Source organism: Leptonychotes weddellii, chromosome 15 (genome assembly GCF_054177405.1).
Source record: "Leptonychotes weddellii isolate Sample4059 chromosome 15, ASM5417740v2, whole genome shotgun sequence".
Classification (NCBI taxonomy): domain Eukaryota; kingdom Metazoa; phylum Chordata; class Mammalia; order Carnivora; family Phocidae; genus Leptonychotes; species Leptonychotes weddellii.
Window position 1 is genome coordinate 13,442,800 of NC_138383.1, and position 22,066 is coordinate 13,464,865.

General features: G+C 59.0%; 1 protein-coding gene across 1 annotated transcript in view; it reads left to right on the top strand.

The window, feature by feature from the left end:
* Positions 1-18,400, top strand: part of SCN4A (sodium voltage-gated channel alpha subunit 4) — a 43,055-nt gene extending 24,655 nt beyond the window's left edge. Inside the window, exons 13-25 of the mRNA XM_081804718.1 lie at positions 689-862; positions 1,896-2,252; positions 6,315-6,785; positions 8,696-8,828; positions 9,495-9,649; positions 10,196-10,369; positions 10,487-10,609; positions 11,916-12,194; positions 12,450-12,503; positions 12,772-12,909; positions 13,421-13,525; positions 14,130-14,400; positions 15,164-18,400. Of these exons, the coding sequence (XP_081660844.1) occupies positions 689-862; positions 1,896-2,252; positions 6,315-6,785; positions 8,696-8,828; positions 9,495-9,649; positions 10,196-10,369; positions 10,487-10,609; positions 11,916-12,194; positions 12,450-12,503; positions 12,772-12,909; positions 13,421-13,525; positions 14,130-14,400; positions 15,164-16,389 (3,660 nt within the window). The 3' untranslated portion in view covers positions 16,390-18,400. The remainder of the gene's footprint in view (positions 1-688; positions 863-1,895; positions 2,253-6,314; positions 6,786-8,695; positions 8,829-9,494; positions 9,650-10,195; positions 10,370-10,486; positions 10,610-11,915; positions 12,195-12,449; positions 12,504-12,771; positions 12,910-13,420; positions 13,526-14,129; positions 14,401-15,163) is intronic.
* The last annotated feature ends 3,666 nt before the right edge of the window (positions 18,401-22,066 follow it).

The window sequence follows — 22,066 nt, forward strand, 5'->3', positions numbered from 1 at the left end:
AGGGCAGCTGGTGCCCGGCAGGAGGGGGGCTGTGCCCAGGGAGCTTTCAGAGGCTAGGAAGCCCTTACACCCCTGTGCCCGGTTTGTGGAGGGCAGCTCTGGCCTTCTCCTGGATCCCTGATCTTGCCCCCTTTTGGCCCCTACCCTAGACTTCTGAGTCCACCAAGGTTTGCTGAGTTCTGCCAATCAGGGTAGAGAGGGTAGGGTGTAGAGACAGGAAGACTGAATTAAGCACCCCAAGACCTGGGTTTGAGGTCTGACTCATTCCCATATGGGTGGCGTGAGCAAGCACTTGCCGCTTACTCTCAGAGTCTCAACGGTCTCATCTCTGGGACAAGTGACCATCACTCCCAACTACGTAGAAATTGGCATTCCAGTGAGGTCATCACGTGAACCGCAAAGGGCTGTATGAGTGCTAAATATTATGACTGGGGGGAGGCCCCCAAGAAGTGAACGACTGGCCCATGGGCACAAGGCCAGAAGCGGATGGGTTCAGGCCTCCCTCAGGGTGGTACCCACTGTGCCCTGGGGCAGGGCCATTCCACTCACGCACGCACACATGTGGGCCACGGGTACCACCGCCTGACCCCGCTCAGGGCTCTGCCAGGAGGTGGGAGTTGGGGGGGGCGACCCTCAAGGCCCTGTGCTCCCTGAGGCTCTGCGATGTGGGGCGCCCCCCACCCTGCAGGTCTTCACCGGCATCTTCACAGCAGAGATGGTACTGAAGCTCATCGCCATGGACCCCTACGAGTACTTCCAGCAGGGCTGGAACATCTTCGACAGTATCATCGTCACCCTCAGCCTGGTGGAACTGGGCCTGGCCAACGTGCAAGGGCTGTCCGTGCTCCGCTCCTTCCGACTGGTGCGTGAGGCCCAGGGGCCAGGTTGAGGAGGGGCGGGGTGGGGGTACACAGGAAGGTTGGGGTAGAGATCGCCAGGAAGGCACTTGTGCATGCCACTCCACCACTCAGAACCTTCCTTACTGGAATTGGGGAGGAAGAGAGCCCCCTCCCTTATCACATAGGGCAGCCGGGGGCCAAAATGAGAGCCCTGGGAGCTGACATTTGGGCTTGACTCCTTAGTGACCTTGGGTGAAAGTGGAGAAGGCACCATATTGCAGACCTGAAGGCTGGGGCTCAGGAAGCTCATTAGTAGTGGAATCAGGAGTCCGGTTTAGTATCCTTTCCACCACCCCATAGGAACACTTTTTTTTTTTTTTTTTAAGACTTTATTTATTTGCGAGAGAGACAATGAGAGACAGAGAGCATGAGAGGGAGGAGGGTCAGAGGGAGAAGCAGACTCGCTGCCGAGCAGGGAGCCCGATGCGGGACTCGATCCCGGGACTCCAGGATCATGACCTGAGCCGAAGGCAGTCACTTAACCGACTGAGCCACCCAGGCGCCCAGGAACACTTTTTTTTTTTTTTAACTTTATTATGGGACCTGTCATTCATCCACAAACATATAAAGTATACTGAACCTCTGTGTACCTATCACCCACTCCAACAGCCATCAACATTCTGTAGTTCTTATTCCATCTGTCCCCTACTTTTTATGGGGGGGGGGGAGCATGTTAAAGCAAATCCTGAACATATAATGTCACTTGTAAAATACTTCAGTCTGTATCTTTAAGATATAAGGACTCTATTTCTTTTGAACACAGAAAGAGGATGAGGTGGTCAGATAGGAGTATTCCCATTTAACAGAGAGGAAGGCTGAGGCCTCAGATCACTCATGGGGCGGGGATTTGAGTTGTTCTGGAGAGTTCTTCTCCTAAGGATGGGGCTCCCTCGGGTTGGACCGGGTGGTGGGAGGGGGAGGCTGGGCCTCATTGGAGGAAGGGGGCCTGGACCTCATTGGACCCTGCTTGGCCCCTACCCTCCCCCTGCCCCGCAGCTGCGGGTCTTCAAGCTGGCCAAGTCGTGGCCAACGCTGAACATGCTCATCAAGATCATCGGCAACTCGGTGGGCGCTCTGGGCAACCTGACGCTGGTGCTGGCCATCATCGTGTTCATCTTCGCCGTCGTGGGCATGCAGCTGTTTGGCAAGAGCTACAAGGAGTGCGTGTGCAAGATCGCGGCCGACTGCAGCCTGCCCCGTTGGCACATGCACGACTTCTTCCACTCCTTCCTCATCGTCTTCCGCATCCTGTGTGGGGAGTGGATCGAGACCATGTGGGACTGCATGGAGGTGGCCGGCCAGGCCATGTGCCTCACAGTCTTCCTCATGGTCATGGTCATCGGCAACCTAGTGGTGAGTTAGGCCGGCTGGGTGGCTCCCCCCGCCCCCACCGCCAGGAAACCCAAGCGTCCGAAACATGTGCATTCAGTTATGTCCTTTAAATTGGGCTGTCCTTCAAGGGCCTTTGCTGCATGTGGTTAAACTGGATGAAATCACTGATACTGTAACGTATTCTACTTCCCCCACCCAAAAGGGCAATTTTATATGGTTTAACCCAGGGGCTCTCCAATTTTAACCTGCTTAAGAAGCACCTGGGAGTTTCTTAAAACCCAGATAGATTCCTGGCCCCACGTCCGCAGAGTCTGATTCAGCAGCTTGGGGGCCAGGGCCTGGGACTCTGCATTTCTAACCAACGCAGCTGTCGCTGGTCCAGAGATGACGCTGTGAGTAGTACCGTTGAAACCTAGTGTTTGGGGTAAAGTAACATGATAACTGGAGTCAGACAGACCCACGTTCCAGGCCCAGCTCTGTGTGACCTTGAACAAGCGACTGCTCTGTGGTCAGCTGGGTGCGGGAAGGCGGCACGCGGGGTTGGCATCAGAACTCCCCAGCCTCCTGTCTCTCTCTCACCCTCTCACCCTCCTCCGTTCCTGGAATTGGGCCCCGGGAGAGGAGAGATGGCATAAACTGCTTTCATCCTACCACCTTCTGTGGCTCAGGGCTTCCCTGTGGGGCTGGTGCAGGGGAGGAGCTGCAGGGGGGCCCATGAGGAGCAGGGGTGCAGGCCGCCATCATGCTGACCAGCATTTCTGTGGCTGGGGCCTGGGGTGGCGTGTCTCCACATCCTGACGCCCACAACTCCTGCCCTGCTCAGGGTGGGTGACACTTCTGCCAGGAGCCCTGTGCCCGGCTGCCCCCTGCCGTGGCCGATGCTGCCCTGAGCAACGGCGGGGGGGGGGGGCGGTGCTGGGAAGACGCACGTCCCCACGTTCCACAAAGGCCGGTGGAATCCTTAGGCTGCTGGGTCAGCGCTTCTCAGATATCGCTGAGCTCTGGCTGGGGGTAGGAGTCGGCTGGAGGGGAGGGGTGTCACCTCCACTGAGGAAGAGACCCTGGGATGAGGTCCTGAGCCCCCAGGGACAGCTAGGCAGGAGAACCCCAGCTGGCTGTCCCTGGGAGAGGGCCTGGGGCCTGGGGAGAGAGAGAGAAGATGCCCCAGCAGAACTTTGGGGTGGGATTGGGGTGGGTAGGTAGCTCTGAGTAGAAGGTAAGTTTAAGGGCCCAGCATGACTATAAAGATCTGTTGGGTTTCCGTCTGTACGTGTGTAAATTCAAAAGCATTGCAAGCCCCTGTTTTGCCACTTACTGACCGGGAAAACTTGAGACGTTATTTAACCTCTCTCTGGCCTTAATTTTTCTCATGAGGAAAATGGGGAGGGTAATGGTGGTGACCCCCTTCAGCGTGTGGTCTGAGCACTCAGCAAAGCACTTGGTCTACAAGGCCGGGGCCAGGGGGTGGGGTGGAAAGTGACGGTTCAGGTCCTCACCTTAGGCGTCACCCCACCCTCCGCAAGGACTGGGCTCCTGCCCTGCGCCCGTCCCTGCGCAAAGGGCTTTACATGCGTTATCCCTAATGCTCTCCCAACCCTGGGAGGGAGGTCAGGTCCGCGCCGTGCTCCGAGGAGCCCCTGCCCTAAACCACACAGCGAGGGTGAGACTGAGCCCGGACTAGAACCTGGGTCTGCGTCACGCCAGTAACCGCATCAGTAATAGCCGGGGGTGAGAATGACGGTGTCAACAGGGGCAGTAACAACGGCGACAGTTGACCTCTCTGTGCATTTGTCCAGCATTCTGAGAGCTTTCTGTGTATCCATCTCCCGATGCTCACCACCGCCTGACAGCGACGTGCTGTTTCTTCTCTGGTTTGTAGATGAGGAAGCCAAGGCTCAGGGCAGGAAGCTAGTAACCTGCACAGGATTGGAACCCAAGCAGTCTGGCTCCAGAGTCTGGAACCCCTCCACTGCCTCTGTGTGCCTGTCACACATGTGTGTCACTCCCCACACATGCATGCACACGTGTGTGCACACACACACGCACGCATACACACACACACCGCTGCTACTCCTTCCCAGCCCACTCTGCCGCTCTGCTCTCTTGCTTTGCTCAGAAGGACTGGAGCAGCCCGGGGAGGCAGCACTGGCAGGTCCTTGGGCGCTGTCCCCGCCCACTGCCCCCCCAGCCCAGGCCTCACGGAAGCTGGTGTCTGCCAGAGGGCACTGAGGCATCCTGCCAAGGAGTGTGGGGCCCCATGTCCCCTGCATGTGGCACTTGGGCACTTCCCCTGGGTTACGATGAAGAAGAGGAAATGACAAGGGCGTAGGTAACCCACCCCTCAGAGCCCCTGGGGGAACATGATGTCCATCCCCCTTCCCTCCAGGCCTCCTCCCTACGCCTTGCCTGAGACAGCTATTTCTGTCCCAGGCAGGAGCCGTGTGCAAACCCTGCTGACCCAGAGAGCAGTTAATTCCCATCTCAGATGTGTTTCTGGCAACTGGATGCCTCTCCCCCCCGCCACCCCCCGACAAAGGGAAAGAAAGACCAATAAATATTGGTTGGGGGCAAAGGCAGAAAAGCAGCTAGGGGGCAGAGAGATGGGGAGGAATCCCCCCAGCACCTTCTCCCCCAGTGTGTATATATAGATACACACACACTTTAAAGACATTATGCTAACATGGTAGGTAAGGCGATGGTAAAAAGACCTTGGAGGGCCCCCGGTAGAAGCCAGGCTGCGAGAGGCACATAGAGAAGTTGGTCAAAGGTGGACACATATAGGCTCCCCTACTCCTTCATGTCCACTCACACACCCAGCCCTGTTCCAAGGTCCCCAGAGTAAGACCTGGCCCTGCCTCTGGCTGACAGGTGCCAGGACCCCCCACCCCAGCTGGGCTTCACCTTCCTCCTCGTTCCCTGGTAGAAGGTACAGCCACCGTACTGTACAACCTCTGGGGCTGCCATTCACATTGTAGTCTAAATGAATGATATCCTCTAAAGTTATGCAATGACTGGACACCTGGATTCTAGTCCTGATTGTGCTGGATGTCATAGGGCACGTCCCTCTACCTCGCTGGGACTCAGTTTCCTTATTAATAAAATGCTGAGCTGGCCTCAGAGTTAATCGTACTCTTTCCTGTACCTTGTACCTTCTGTCCTTGCACATGTAACAACCAACATGTTTTGAGTGCCTACTGTGTGCTCTACTTATATTGATCTTTTAATCCTCACAACAATGCAAGGAGGTGGGTACTGGAATCATCCCCACTAATACCCATGAGGAAACGGAGGCACAGAGCAGCGATATGATTTGCCTCAGGACACATCGCTAGTAAACTGGGGTTCAAGGCCAAGCAGCATGTGCACCCCAGTGTCTACTGCCATGCAAACCCACTGCATTGTATCTGATCCAACGTCTGTCTCTACTAGGTTGGAGCTCCCTGACACCACAATGGGAGAGGCTCAGCAAACATCTGCCTCTGGAAAATAAGGCTGGAGACTGGAGGGGTAGACCAGTAACCTCCTAAGTCTTTCAGTAGGGAAATGGGAAGAAAACCAGGTGGAGCAGGGAATCCCGGGGAGAGAACAGGGGGTGAATAGCAGTAGGGTATGCCCTTCCCAGAGCAATGGGGTACATGCATCTGAGCACCGGGGAGCACAGGCTCTATTAACAGACAGGAAAAGAAGGCTCAGCTGATTCAGGGTCCCAATAAGTCCTGGGAACTCAAAGACGAGAGCCCTGTTCTTTGTTCTGCCTTCCCCAACAGTGGAGGTGGAAGACAGAGTCCTGGAAAGAGCCCCTGTCACCCAGTGGGCCTCCCCAAACCCTGCCTCTGCCATGGTCTTGCAGGCTCCTATCATGTGCCTAAGGCTCTACTTCTTTTTCTGCAAAGTGGGGGTGATAGTAACACTCCTCACCTCCCTGAGCAGTTGTGAGGATCCCAGTAGGTGATATCCTTTCAAATGCCCCACCTGTGGTAGGTCTGATCTGGAGACCTGAGGCCCCTGGTGCTGGCTGAAGGTGGCACCCTTGGGGGGGCCCCCGAGGCTGAGCTGAGGTTCCTCCCAACCCCTCTTCCCCAGGTCCTGAACCTCTTCTTGGCCCTGCTGTTGAGCTCCTTCAGTGCCGACAGCCTGGCCACCTCAGATGAGGATGGCGAGATGAACAACCTGCAGATCGCCATTGGGCGCATCAAGTGGGGCATTGGCTTTGCCAAAGCCTTTCTCCTGGGACTGCTGCACGGCAAGATCCTGAGCCCCAGGGAAATTATGCTCAGCCTTGGGGAGCCCGAGGAGGCCGGGGAGAGCGCCCCAGAGGACGAGAAGAAGGAGCCGCCGCCCGATGAGGGCGACAAGGACCTGAAGAAGGACAATCACATCCTGAACCACGTGGGCCTGGTTGACGGCTCTCCCCCCAGCATCGAGCTGGACCACCTCAACTTCATCAACAACCCCTACCTGACCATTCACGTGCCCATCGCCTCCGAGGAGTCCGACCTGGAGATGCCAACGGAGGAGGAGACCGACACTTTCTCAGAGCCTGAGGATGGCAAGGTGAGCCCATCACAGGACCTGGCTTGAGGGGGCCAGGGGTCGGATAGACATGGCTTCAAGTTTTTGCGTGACCCTAGAGAAGTCACAAATGCTCTCTGAGATTCAGTTTCTCCATCTGTAAAATTGGCGTAATGGCACCTACCTCAGAGCATGGTCAGGAGCATCAGGTGAGATGCTGTGTGTAAGCACATAGAAGGCTCTCTGTGCATGGTGACTGACGATTATTATTCCGATGGGCCCTGCCTGTCCTTCCCCAGTGTCCCTTCGCTCTGGCTCCGCACCTCCACCTGGGTTCCTGCTCACCAGCAGGTGGTGCTCTTGGACAGGATGTTCCTACCTGTGGCACCTTAGCTCCAGGGTGGGGACCCAAGAGGCCTCTCTTAACCCCGCTCCGAACTTGAAGGCGCTCCCACTATCCCACTGGGGCTGGTCCCAACCTCCCAGTGTGGGCCAAAGTGCTGGGTCTGGGCTGGGGACTCTGAGAGGTGGAGGGGCTTGGGGGGCCACGGGGTTGGGTACAAGGAGAGCAGAGAGCTGGGCATCTCAGCAGTAGCCCTGACCCACCCACACAGGAGATGCCCCCTCCTCCTGCCCCTTCCCTGCGAGGGAGACGGAGGCACTGGTCGTCACCCCCAGAAGCTCAGGCTGAGGCCAGACCTTGCCTGAGCCTCTCAGGGGGGCGGACTCTGAGCCGCAAAGCCTATCCTCCAGCTCTGGCCGAAGAAGGACTAGCACCTCAGGTAGGGCAGGGCCCCCGTCCATCTCTACCCTATCGGCCCTGGGCCTGGCTGGGCACTGGAGTCTCAAAGAACTTTGCTCTGAAAGCTCTTGACTCCTTATTCCCCCCAGATATGTGTCACGCTACTTACCAGGGGGCCGAGTGCCTGCCAAGCTATAAATACCCAGGGAAATGTGGCACTGACCTCGGTGTGAGGAGCAGAGGTGGGGGAGGGCTGGAGAGCACCCAGGGCCAAGGCTCTGGGGACTCTCAGGGGGGCAAACAAGGCTCCAAGGGGGACTGTGGGAGTTGGGACACACAGGCAGGGCAAGTGGCTTAGTGGGTGCCCTGGCTGACCTAATGCCTGCCTCGGTTTCCCTTTCTGTCAGCTGGGCACAAGGGGACCTCCGTAATTTTCTGGTGACCATTCTGGATCCAGAGGCTGCCCCCCAAGCTGTCCTCTTCATCTTCCCCTTCAGGGACCTCAACTCCAGCCACGAAGGGGTCCCCTTGAGGAGGGGGGCTAGGGCCAGGAACCTGGCTTGGGACAGCACCAGCTGAGGTGGGGGAGGCCTGGCCAGGCCAGAGCCCCAGCCTACCCACCCTGCCCCACTCCCATCGGGTTTCCTTGGCCCCAGGCTGGAGCTTCTGCAGGGGAAAGTTTTCCATTCCTTCTGGGCTCCTCAGCCCAGCAGCCCCTGGGCATGGGAAGGCTCAGAACTTGACACTGCACACCATTCCCTGTGGGCTATGGCAGCCCTGGCTCCATTCTGACCCCTTTCATGCTCCCTCAAAAGTCCCTTCAGGCCTCTTATTCCTCCGCTGCCCCCACCCCGTGCACGCTTCCCAGGGCCCCCAGCCCAGCTGAGCCACGCCCAGCCTCCTCCCTCACCTGAGGCCCTCACCTGCCTCCTTGTGTCCTCACATCCCTTCCCAGGCCTCGGCCTGCCCTGCTCCAAATCGAAGCCCCGCGAGGGCAGAACCATAGCTGCCTTGGTCACTGTGGTTCTCCTGCAGAGGCCACAGTGCTGGGTCCATAATCCGGGGCCCAGGGAATGAATGAATGATGAATGAACGAGTAGGTCAGCTCCACCCCCTCCTTCTCCTCTCCCATCTGGTCTCCCATCCTGCCCTCTGCTGGTTCACCTGGTGGGAGGACCCAGGGCTCACGTGACCCCGCGGTCCCCTGCAGAAGCCACCGCAGCGCCTCGATGGGAACTCCTCCGTCTGCAGTACCGCCGACTATAAGCCCCCCGAGGAGGACCCCGAGGAGCAGGCTGAAGAGAACCCCGATGGGGAGCAGCCTGAGGAGTGCTTTACGGAGGGTGAGGGCGAGCCCATGTGCGTGTACCCCCACCACCTCGCCTGGTGCCTCCCCCAGCCCAGCAGCCCCTGGAAGGGACAGACCAGGCCAGGGCCTTTGGGGCGCAAGAGCCCTGACCCAGCCCCAGCCAAGTGCCTCCTCGAGGACATCTCAGGATCATGTGCATCACCGAAAGCATGCAGAACTTCCCGTCCCCCCCCCCCCACCCCGCACCAACATGCTGCCCTGCCCTGACACAGCCTGGGGGAGATACAGCCCCAGGGAGGGGCGCCAGAGCCCGGATGCCTCCCAGCCCCTGACCCCCTGAGCCTCAAGCGTGTGCGGTGGGTGCACACCCGCCCCTGAGGACTGCCGTGCGGGATCCCCACAGGGCCCTGAGTGTGACCCCGTGCTCGGGGACGGCCAGTGCTTGGGAACGGCTGCTCTAAGACCGTTACCCTCCTTGGCTTCATCTGCAGAGAGGGGCCAGCCCAGCCCTTCAGGAGAGAGCCGTGCGGACACACCGTTGCCCCCAGGGCGTGGGCTGGGCAGCATGAAGGCCATCAGGGAGAGGTGGGGAGGATGGGATCAGCCGATCCCCGGGAAGGCGGTGGGCACACGCTGGCTGCACGTCCTGAGGCAGCCCCCAGTCCTGTGATGTGGTGCCCTTGCCCCTTCCCTCCCCCAGCCTGCGTGCAACGCTGCCCTATCCTCTACGTGGACATCTCCCAGGGCCGTGGGAAGATGTGGTGGACACTCCGCAGGGCCTGCTTCAAGATTGTCGAGCACAACTGGTTCGAGACCTTCATCGTGTTCATGATCCTGCTTAGCAGCGGAGCCTTGGTAAGCACCGCCCTGGGGGACGGGCGTGGGCAGAGGCAGGTGCCAGGCCCAAAGGAGGCCCTCCCAGGCTCCCTCCTTCCCACATCATGGGAGGGACAAGGCCCGGGCAGTCTGGACCCCAGAGAATCCTAAATGGACTCACTTGTGGTTGCAGGATATGATGTAGAAAATGTTCATTTTCTTAAAGCGACAGGCGGGGTCCCACTCTGTGTGCACCCCCAGTGATAGGTGCCAGCCAGGGCAGAAGTGGGAAGGCCCTGGGAATGTTGAGTTGCTTGGGTGGGGGCGGTCAGGGTTGAAGATGTGTCATGGTGCTGGCCCCCAAGCAGATGACTGTCACCCCTGGGGAAGGGCTGCTGAGGGGTTTCTCCCCAGGGGTCTGGCACCCGTGGGCCCTGGGGAGTCTGGGAGAAGCCAACAGCCTGCCCCTGGCCTGGACCCAGTGCCAGACCCCTGGGAAGCCCCAGCAGCAGGCAGGGTGGGGGACGTGGTTGCTGCCCCGGCCTCCCGGGCCCCGGCCACCCCCGGCCATGCTGGCATCCCCAGGCCTTCGAGGACATCTACATCGAGCAGCGGCGAGTCATCCGCACCATCCTGGAGTACGCGGACAAGGTCTTCACCTACATCTTCATCCTGGAGATGCTGCTCAAGTGGGTGGCCTACGGCTTCAAGGTGTACTTCACCAATGCCTGGTGCTGGCTCGATTTCCTCATTGTGGATGTGAGTCTGCCCCGGGGGATGTGAGCCAGATCCAGAGGTGGCCCTGAGGCCGAGGGGCTTAGAAAGCCCTGGCCTTGAGGCCCTTCCTGCCCTGACCAGCCCACCCTCCCTCTGCAGGTCTCCATCATCAGTCTGGTGGCCAACTGGCTGGGCTACTCGGAGCTGGGTCCCATCAAATCCCTGCGGACGCTGCGGGCCCTGCGTCCCCTGAGGGCGCTGTCCCGATTTGAGGGCATGAGGGTGGGTGCCGAGGGCGGGCTCTGAGGAGGGCTAGGGATTGGGGGAGCAGCCTCCGCAGAGCAAGGTGCAGGGGGCGCAGGTCTGTACTCCAGCCACCACAGGGGGGAGGAGAGGCCTCAGACTCTGGGCCCCGCTGAAGGCAAGATCTGAGGGCCCCCAGACATCCTCCCACACCACCCAAGGGCCCCTTCCGGCCCTCAGCCCCTCCGGAGCTCTCCCTGCCACCGCTGGGGGACAGCAGAGGCTGCATCAGCTCCCAGGGGGGAGCTGTGAGGGCACAGGGGTAGGGAGGGAGGAAGGGAGGCAGGTCGATGGGTGTATAGGCATTCCTCCCCAGCCTCACACCAGGGCCGCCAGGGCTCTGAGACCTGGGTGAGCCGGCGGGTCCTGTGCCTGGCCTCTGAGCCTGCCCACCCTTCCCTCAGGCCCTTGAGAACAGAAGTGACGGTAAATAATAGAAGCTTTGGCTGAGACAATTGGGACCTCCCCAGCCAAGAGAGGTCTGTTGGGAACAAGACCCACTTGGAGGGACAGCTGGTCACAAGCCAACAGGGCACTCAGCTGGAGGGGCTCCCTCCTGTTCATGCAAGGGGCCAGCCAATGCTGGGTCTTCCTGCCTCCAGAACCAGGGACCCCTCCTCCCCGAGGGGAAATGACCTGCCCATGCAGCTGGTTGGTGCCCCAGCCAAGAATAGAGCTACCCCGGGCCTTACCAGGTCTGTGCCACCCACTCTGTCTGGAGGTCATGAAACAGCATCTCCTTGAAAAAGCACAATTCTCAGATTTGGCCCAGCCTGACAGAGTGAAGCTGGCCTGTGCAGCCAGGGCTGGGGAGTGGGGCACAGGGTCCTGCCGCTTTGAAGACCCACGATGGCTTCTTTTCGGTCTCTGTGTCTCTAATACTGGGAGCAGATGAGGAGGGGGCCGGGTCACAGGGGCTGAGTTTCCTATGGGGGCCGAGGTAGGAGTGTTTGTCTCCTGCCTAGTGACCCGTGGCCAAGCTGCTTCCAGAGAAGCCTAGTGCCCCGACTCTGGGCTGATGGCTCCAGCCAAGCAGAGAGCTCTCTTCAACCATAGGCCAGCAGCACCCCCAACCCTACTCCTCACTTCCCCACCCCCACCCCCCAACCTAGAGCCCAGCAGACTTCTCCCCCAGGCCTGGCTCAGAGTGACCCTCCTCCAGGAAGCCTTCCCTGAATAACAATGCCCAGCCTTGTCTGGTGCCCTGGTTAGTGTAGGTGGGGAGCCCTGTCCCAAAGGGGCCTGGGTAAAGACCTGGGAATGACCCCTCCCCCCCGCCCCCCAGGTGGTAGTGAATGCCCTCTTGGGAGCCATCCCCTCCATCATGAATGTGCTGCTTGTCTGCCTCATCTTCTGGCTCATCTTCAGCATCATGGGTGTCAACCTGTTCGCCGGCAAGTTCTACTACTGCGTCAATACCACCACCTCTGAGAGGTTTGACATCTCCGAGGTCAACAACAAGTCCGAGTGTGAGAACCTGATGCACACAGGCCAGGTCCGCTGGCTCAACGTCAAAGTCAACTATGACAACGTGGGTCTAGGCTACCTCTCCCTCCTGCAGGTGGTAAGTGTGACCTGCTGCCCTCGCACAAAACTGGGAGCACTCCCAGATTCGTGTTGTACCTGGACCCACCCTTACTCCTTGTTAGGAGGCCCCCACCTGCTCCCAGTGCTAGGTAGTATCTAGACCTCTCTGGTCTCTGTGTGACGCCTGCCCCGTGGGGCCCTGGGGAGGCCCAGGCTGGGGTGAGGAGGGAGACTCATGGATGGTGGAAACGGCAAACAGCCCCTCTCCTCACACCCAACCACACTCTCCCAGGCCACCTTCAAGGGCTGGATGGACATCATGTATGCGGCCGTGGACTCCCGGGAGGTGAGTGGACCTCACCGAGACGTGGCCGGTGAGTGAGCCCGGGGAGAGGACGCAACCAGAGACACAGTGGCAATTCTGCCCATCCCCGGCCCCATGCCACCTCCTCAGAAGCCCCCAGACTCGGCAGCCTGGGGGTGGAAGGGCCCACCTCTGGGCCCCAGGCCCTCCTTGCCCACAGTGAGATGGGAAGCAGGGGGCAGCCAACACGCCCCCCCCAACCTCCCCATCCCACCCCGTCCCAGCCTGTCCTGTCCTGTGGCCTCTGCAGAAGGAAGAACAGCCCCAGTATGAGGTGAACATCTACATGTACCTCTATTTTGTCATCTTCATCATCTTTGGGTCCTTCTTCACCCTCAACCTCTTTATCGGCGTCATCATCGACAACTTCAACCAGCAGAAGAAGAAGATGAGTATCCACCCACCTTCCCTGGGCTCCATCCTCCCTCCTTCGCTCACCCGTCCCTTGGGATAGTCCCACGTGCTGCCTCAGCAGCTACTGTGCTGTGGCTGGTGGCGTGACTGAGGCAGCAAGCCCGGGTTCAGACCCTCCCCGGCGACCGTGAGAGAGGGACTAGGCCTCTGTGACCCTTGGTTACCTTGTTAAGAAACAAGGCTGATGCTCCCTACCCAGCTGGGTCATTCAGAGGACCCATCGAGATACGATGGCAAGTGTCTGGCCCCAAACAGGCTATGAGCCGGTGCTGGTCCTCTTCCAGACTCTGTCACCCCGCACCCCTCCCTCCTTTCTCTGGACCCCGCAGACCCCCATCCCCTTCCTCCCTCCCTCAGCCCCCATCACTGGCCCCTCCGGGTCCCCTGCTGGGGTGCGGGCTGCTTTAAGGGTGGGGCCTGAGGTGGGGAGGCCCTGGAGGCCGAGAAGAGGGGCCTCTGGCCTTACAGACACCATCCTACTATACTTCGGAGGGAAAGACATCTTCATGACGGAGGAACAGAAGAAATACTACAATGCCATGAAGAAGCTTGGTTCCAAGAAGCCTCAGAAGCCAATTCCCCGGCCCCAGGTACCGGCCCTCTGAGCCCGTCCTCCTGCAGCCTGGATGAACCTTCTGCCCAAGGGGGCCCATGGGGGCAAAATGCAGGCTGTCCTCCGCCCACCAGGTGGTGTCCCTGGCGTGAGGCTGGGTCCCCATGCTGGACAGCTTGCTTCTTTGTAACCGCACTGAGGCACTGCGTGGGGGGGCAGCAGCAACCTGATAAACCCCAGTCGCTGGTTCGCCCCCAGTGTCAGCCCACCCCTTCAGCGGGTGGCCTCTGGGGCAAGGGCCCCTGGAAGCGGGAGGAAGAGGATGTCCAGACACCCTCCCCAGTGAGCAATGACTTCGGGAGAAGGATGAGAGGTTGCCGGGGGACCTTGAGAGGAGGAAGCGTCCTAGAGTGAGGAGGAAGCCCACGGACCCCCCAGCATGGCTTGTCCGGATGGGTCTCCCCTCCCTGCCGTGGCCGACTCTACCACAAGCCCTAACACCTCCTCCCCCCCGTCTCTGTCTCTCTCTCATGCTGTTGTGTCATCCTGTGTCTCCTGCCTGTCCACATCCTGTGTGGGTCCTGACCACTGCCCCCCCAAAATCCACCCACCTGCACCCCCGCACCCCTCCCACGCTGCAGAACAAGATCCAGGGCATGGTGTACGACTGCGTGACCAAGCAGGCATTCGACATCACGATCATGATCCTGATCTGCCTCAACATGGTCACCATGATGGTGGAGACGGACGACCAGAGTCAACTCAAAGTGGACATCCTGTACAACATCAATATGGTCTTCATCATCATCTTCACCGGCGAGTGCGTGCTCAAGATGCTCGCCCTGCGCCAGTATTACTTCACCGTCGGCTGGAACATCTTCGACTTCGTGGTCGTCATCCTGTCCATCGTGGGTGAGCGGGGCCGGGCCGGGCAGACTCACTCAGGGAGGCCTACCGCTCCCGTCCTTGCGTTCACGCACCTGCTCTTGCACGTGGAAAGCTCACACATGCATGTACACGGACACATGGGCTGCCTATGCACATCACACTTAATGCACAAAAGGCACATGGGCCGGACTCACAGGCAGTCTGTCACCTGCACACCCACGAATACACTTCTAGAAACCAGTAGATGCACACTTGGGTGCCCGTGAGCCCAGTGGAAGACAGAAAATGGTTCCAGTCTCCATACACACAGAAGTGCACAGACGTGTGTAATCATGATAGCAACTAACCACCATTTACTGACCATTTACTATTTGCCTGACACTGTGCTATCCCAGGAGGTAGGCACTGTTACCACCTCTGCTTTACAGATGAGGAAACTGAGTCACAAACAAGTCGCGCTCCGAGTCACACACACAGCTGTCCTCCCTCTCTGTCTCATCTGGGGCATCTACAAACAGCCTTGGGGGTCGCTTACCCTGAACCCCATCAGCTTGGGCACATCTCACCTCCTTCCGGCTGTGCCAGGGCAGAGCAGAGCCCCTGGCCCCAGGACCCTGGGGGAGCCCAGCCTCATGGGTCAGGCCATTTGGACTGTGCTTCTCTTGCTCGCTTCTGGGGAGGAGCATACCAGGCCAGGCCCCCTTGAGCCCTGCATGCGCCTCACCCCCCGCTCCCTGATCCCGCCTCCTACCCCAAGGACAGTGCTCCTCACACTTGCTCCCTGCAGGCCTCGCGCTCTCCGATCTGATCCAGAAATACTTCGTGTCTCCCACACTGTTCCGAGTGATCCGCCTGGCCCGGATCGGGCGTGTCCTGCGGCTGATCCGTGGGGCCAAGGGCATCCGGACTCTGCTCTTTGCCCTCATGATGTCCCTGCCGGCCCTCTTCAACATCGGCCTCCTCCTCTTCCTGGTCATGTTTATCTACTCCATCTTTGGCATGTCCAACTTTGCCTACGTCAAGAAGGAGTCGGGCATCGATGACATGTTCAACTTTGAGACTTTTGGCAATAGCATCATCTGCCTCTTCGAGATCACCACGTCAGCTGGCTGGGACGGGCTCCTCAACCCGATCCTCAACAGCGGGCCCCCCGACTGTGACCCGACACTCGAGAACCCGGGCACCAGCATCAGGGGTGACTGTGGCAACCCCTCCATCGGCATCTGCTTCTTCTGCAGCTACATCATCATCTCCTTCCTCATCGTGGTCAACATGTACATCGCCATCATCCTGGAGAACTTCAATGTGGCCACCGAGGAGAGCAGCGAGCCCCTCGGCGAGGACGACTTCGAGATGTTCTACGAGACATGGGAGAAGTTCGACCCCGACGCCACGCAGTTCATTGCCTACAGCCGCCTCTCAGACTTCGTGGACACCCTGCAGGAGCCGCTGAGGATCGCCAAGCCCAACAAGATCAAGCTCATCACGCTGGACCTGCCCATGGTGCCGGGGGACAAAATCCACTGCCTGGACATCCTCTTTGCCCTCACCAAGGAGGTCCTGGGCGACTCTGGGGAAATGGACGCTCTCAAGGAGACCATGGAGGAGAAGTTCATGGCCGCCAACCCCTCCAAGGTCTCCTACGAGCCCATCACCACCACCCTCAAGAGGAAGCACGAGGAGGTGTGTGCCATCAAGATCCAGAGGGCCTATCGCCAGCACCTGCTCCAGCGCACGGTGAAGCAGGCGTCCTACATGTACCGTCACAGCCAGGACGGTAGTGGGGACAGTGGCCCGGAGAAGGAGGGCCTGATCGCCACCACCATGAGGAAGATGTACGGCCATGGGAATGGGAACAGCGGCGTGCCGAGCACGGGTGAGGAAAGGGGCTGGACAGGGGACACCGGACCTGCCATTGGGCTCACGCCCATGAGCCCCTCGGATGCTGCCCTCCCTCCCTCCCCACCCCTGGGGCAGACAGCGCGCCCGGGGGTCAAAGAGTCTCTTGTCTAGTAGCAGCAGCGAGGTAGCCAGCTGAGCCTGGCACGGCCCCCCAAAACTCACTCATGGTGCCTGCTTGCTGAGGGAGCAGGCTTTGAGTCTACCGCTGACCGGCTCCCTGTCAGGGACAGGTTGTGGCCACGCTGGGGCTGACACCCAGGCCATGGAAAATGGGAATTGCCCTCGGAGGCTCCACCCTGGGCCTGAGGCTCCCCCCACCTCCCCCCTGCCTCCCTGGTTTCTCACTTCAAGTTGCTCTCACCCCCTCACGGGCCTCTCCTCTTGGGGGAGGTTGGAACACCAGAGATCTCTGCCCCCCACGCGGGGGAGGAGCCAGCCTACAGTGGAGGGATGAGCTGTCGTCTTGCCACCAGAGTCTTAAGGGCTACAGGCCCCCCCAGGCCTCTCCCGGATAAAGATGTCTTAACTCAGTGAGAGCGGACACCTGACCCAGGGCCTGCCAAGCCTCCCCTGACTGGGATACAGCTTCGTCCTGCCAGCTCACGAATTTCCTGGAGAAGAGAAACGTCACTGGTCCACAAGTGGCTCCCCGAGTCCGATTGGCCACTGGATCCTGATGCATCTGGCGGGGCTTGTGGCCCCTGAAACCACATCCCGCTTTGTCCATTGTGCAGCCCCTGGCTCCCTGGCTGGCCCCTGGGGGAAGAGCTGGAGGGAGGAGTCCACTCAAGAACCGTCTTCTTCTAGGAAGCATGGCGGGTTGATAGAGGTGGGGTCCCGCCAGCCGCATCACTGCACGGGAGGCTTCTTTGGCCAGAGCGCCCAGACCTGGGGCGGGGGCAGGGACCCTGGAGCTCAGGAGGTAGATTTCTGTTCCCTCCCTCCCCGATCAGCACCACAGGGCTCTCTGTAGCCTCACCCAGCCTCATCCCCCACCACACCCATCTCTTCCTCCCTCCTCATCCTTCTCTCCCCCTCCTCAAAGTGGTCCCAAGAGTGTTGTCGCCGAGCCCATGTTAGACATTTCAACCCTGGGACGTGCACAGCTCACCTGGCTCCGGCCCAACCTTCCAACTTCCTGCTGCCTAGCACGCCAGGCAGCATCTTTGTTGGTACCACTGGTCTGGGCATGGCTGTGCCAGGCCTCTTCTGTCGCTCAGAGAACGGACGGAGGCCGAGCCCAGAGGGGGCAGTGAGACACCTGCTCAGGCGTCACTGGATTTACTCACTTGCGCGTGTGCCTTGTGTCTGCTTCACGCCTGTGTGTACAGCTGTGTGTGTGCTCAAGCCCACGAAGCACTGTGTCCCGCCTGTGTGTGTGCGTATTGTGTCAGTGTGCCCCTGTAGTCTGGTGTGTGTGTGTGTGTGTCCTAGGCAGGTGTGCCTGTGCTGTGTGGATGAGTGTGAACGTGTCTGGTAAGGCTTGCACGTTGAGTCCCCGTTGCCCTTAGTTCCTCTTCTCTCTCTTGTTTCTTGTGAACAGTTTGATTAAAACTCAGGAAGCAGCGAAACCTCCAAAACAACGTGGGTGTGTGGGTGTGGGTGTGTGTGGGTGTGTGCGCGTGTGCCCACAGGCTGGAGCCTTCCTTTCTGTCTGCCCTACTCTCTGGCCTCCTTGCCACCCATTGTCCCTTCTTCCTATTCCGTTCATCACACCCATTGCCCCAGCCCCACTCCCCGTCTCTTGCCTGTGTCCTCCGTGGAAAGGAGGCCCTACTCCTTCTACCTTCCTGCAACCGTCTGTCTCTTGCTTCAGAAGATGCGCCCTAGAGAGGGCAGCCTCCTCCCTGACCGGCACCCTGCCCCCTGCCCTTCCCTCAAACTGGGGCCCCAAACTGGGGTGGCCCCAAGAGCCTCCGCATCTGTTGGACTGGATACTCACCACTGGACTTCATACAGACTGCAGAGCCTCCCCTGCCTATGGCCCCCTCCCCTGCACACCCACACCCATTCCCACTCTGTCTGGGTGGGAACAGACCCAAGCCAGGCTGACAGGCAGGCTCCTTTGTACAGTTCTTATAATAAACCTTCCCCGCCCACCCCCCTCCCCGGGTGCCTCTCATGTGCGGGCTTCTTCCTTCTGCACCTCCTTGTGTGGACGTTGGCAGGGTCTGAGGGCTGCTAGAAGCAAGAAGGGCTGGTGGGGATTGGAGCCAAATGGGGAAGACTTGGGGAACCTCAGGGTGGGTAGAGGGCAAGATAAGGAGGGCCCCAACTCCCTTTCTGGCCCAGTCCAGCTCTCTCCTGCCCCCCCTCCAAAAGGAGGCTTGGGTTTTGAAAATTAATAAAGGGAAGCCTCACTAAAACGGAGTTGGGAGGTTCAGCTGGGGGAGCTGTCAGGCTCCACCACTCCTCATCAATTGCAGACCCAATAGGAAGAGGTGGACCTTGCAGTGGCTACCACTTCACTATCTGGCAGGGAGAGGAAAGGCTTTCCTCCTGCCCTGGCAACAGCCCAGCCAATGAGAGACACTCAGAACTCAGCCAATGAGAAGCCACCATACTCCCTACTCCCACTTTCCTCCAATAGACTTTGCGTTTACAACAGCCTTCCCAAAGTCCCCCTTTCCTCTATAAAGGAGCCGGTTCTCCCTTTCGTGGCGGTGCCTCTAGTTTTGCCTAGCTTGCTTCTTTGGTCTTGCAATTCTCTGCTCTTCCCGAATTAACCCGTCTTTTGCCGGTAAGATAAGTGGCAGTTTTATTTATTTTTTTTTTTAAAGATTTTATTTATTTGAGAGAGAGAGAATGAGAGAGAGAGAGCGCGAGAGGGAAGAGGGCAGAGGGAGAAGCAGACCCCCTGCTGAGCAGGGAGCCCGATGCGGGACTCGATCCCGAGACTCCAGGATCATGACCTGAGCCGAAGGCAGTCGCTTAACCAACTGAGCCACCCAGGCGCCCCAGTGGCAGCTTTATTTTTAAGGTTACAGCTCCAACCTCTTAGCTGGAGTCCAAGACGCCAGGTGAGGTTAGGGGTCGTGGCCCCCTCCCCAACGGGCAGTGCCACGCTCCCCTCCCCCCCCCCCGCTCCATGATGGTGCCCAGGAAATGGCGTTGGGACCCAGTGGCCCCAGCGCCTCCTCTCTAGAAGCCTCCTTCGCTTCTCTGCGTCCCCCAGGGGCCCCGAGGTGCCTAAGGGACACCCCTCCTCACAGATACTGTCCCCCCAAGGACCCTACCTCTGGCCTCTGACCTCAGAGAGCCCAGGGTCCCGTGGACCTGTGACAATGAGTAGTATGACGTCGTGAGCTAAGTCCAGTCCTGGTGGGTGAAATATAGCTTTATATATACTTTTGTTTTCTACAACTTGATTTCTGACTCCCAGGGCTGTATTTGTCCAAACTAGGAAACACTTCGTCCTTTACAAGATTTCTACACCCTCTTTTCCTGGCTCATAGCACCTGTGCGGGCTCGGGAGGGCCACCACAGGCTACCCTGACGTCCTTCAGCCATATTCCTGAGGCCCCTTCCCTCCTTGCTGTTCTCTATGCGTGGGGAGAGGGATCCAGCATCCCTGCAGGGTTCTGAGCTCTCCCACCGGGGTGCTGACCTCCCTCCCTGGGGCGGGGGGGCTCCTTCTCACTCTGTTTCTCCACACTGCGCCTGGGGCTTCTCCAGCTTCAAGGACAGGAGAGCTTGCAGGGTGTCCTGGCCCACCCTTCCCCTGAGCCTTGACTAGTGCAGGAAGAGAGGCAAAATACTAGATGAAAAACAAAAGCCAATATTTCAAAATCATCCCCTCCATCAGCTATCAGCTGGCCCCAGTGCCTTTGCCAATGCCCCCGGGGTGGGGTGGGACCACTCCTCACTGAGAACCACCAGGTAACTTGGGGCGGCTTTCTGGCTGCTGCACTACAGGGCCAGGAATCAAGCCTACCTCCTTCTTAGCCAGCGGGCCTCCACCCTCCGCCACAGAACAGCAAGCCCAGCAGGGCCAGGCAGAGTGGATTGGGGGAGGGGCGGAGGTCTGAGCCCCTCCTTCCAAACTGAGGTTCTGCCCTCTCCCACCCTCCCCAGGGGTGCTGGGGGTTCCTGACCTCTTGCTTCCTCAAACTCCTAAGCCCCTTGTCCCCTCTCCCTCCACCCCCATCTCTTGTCTCGAAGCTGCCTTCCTGGAAAGGGGAGGTGGAGGCTGCCAAATGTTGGGGTGTGCAGCCCAGGGTAGCCGGGGGCAGAGGCGGGAGCGGCTTATGGGGCCTCCTGTTCCAGGAAAGAAAAGGCGTCACAACCCGAGACAGAACTCTGTGCTGTTGTCACCGGAGAAGGAACAGCACAGCCCCGGCTGTGACAAATAACCCTGCAGGCGGTGGGGGCCCCACTGCTTCCACCCACTCCTGAAAATGGATCCCTGCCAGGCATGAATGGGAATGAAGTCCAAAGACCACATCTGCATGCCTGCCCACAGGGGATGTGGGTGTGTGGGTGTGTTTGGAAGATGCCATCTGCCCCCCAACCTCCGTGCTCCCTGTAGTCACCCTGGGCCCTGGGCCCAGCTCCTGAGCAGGACCCACACCACGCAGCCGAGGCAACACATCGTGTGAGCATACACGTGCGTGGGCGCGCGCGCACACACACAGATGTGTGTGCCCCAAGTCTTCCCCAATTATCTTCCCAACTTTGGGGGGACACTAGCTCCAAAGCTAACCAAGGTCTCCATCATGAGGAAGTACTTTGCTAAAGGAAGAAACCCCTGGATTTTCCCCCCATTCCTCTGGGGGTTCTCCTATCACCCCCCAACCCCAGCACAAGGGGCCTGTGGTCCCCAGGCTGACCTCAGGTGATGTTTATATTCCTGGGCTGTTTGTTCTGTGAACTGAACATCTGACGCCTTTTCAGAGAAATGTTTTGTTTTTTTTTTATTTGGAACATCTGGAAACAGCAAGAACATCTGGGACTGCCAGGAACGAGCTGTTCCTTGGGTGAAACCTAAAGCCTCCTGTCACTGTTTTCTATAGCTCTGGTCCTGGCCCGCACTCCTTGGCGGTGGCCCCTACCATCCAGGTGAGGCCTGTGTCCACAAGGATTGAGGGGGTACCACCACCCAGACCCCTGCCTTTCTCATTGCCAGCCCTGGCATGGAGCAGGTCCACGTCTCTCTAAACCCAAACAGACCCACCACTAATGTAGGCTGTTTGAAAAATGGAGGGTGACAGGGAGAACGAGATATAGGCAGAAGACACATAGGATTCAGCATCCTTCTTCCCCTCCTGGGAGTTGGGAGAAAAGAGGGATTGAGGGGACAAGAGAGAAAAAGGGGGAAACATAAAACTCAGAGTGGGCTTGGCTGTGGGGCTGAGGTATGCAAGCCTGCCATGTGTGGTTGTGCAGGTTGTGCACTGCACAAGGGCAGCCCAGACACCCACCCCCGGCCAAAGGTGCAAAAGTTATATCTGACTCAGGGACACAGACAGGAACTCAGACAAGTTTCTGGACGCTATGATTCCATCCACTGCTCTACTGACTGGCAAGATAAAGCCAGAGAGCTTTTGAGTGTCAGAACCTAGAGGTTTCCCCGCACTAGGCTCCTGTCCCCTACCCAAGACCTGGGAGCTATGGACAACTCCCTGGAAGTCCCCTGATTCCTGAGTGGTGGGTTTTTTCTAAGCTGTCTCTACCTAAGTCCACCCCCTTTGGCAGCCTCTAGCAAATTCTCTCACCAAGTGAGGGAGGGAGGCCTCTTGCCAGGGTCTGGCCAAGTAGCTGCCACATCTGGCTCTTGCTCAAGAACCTC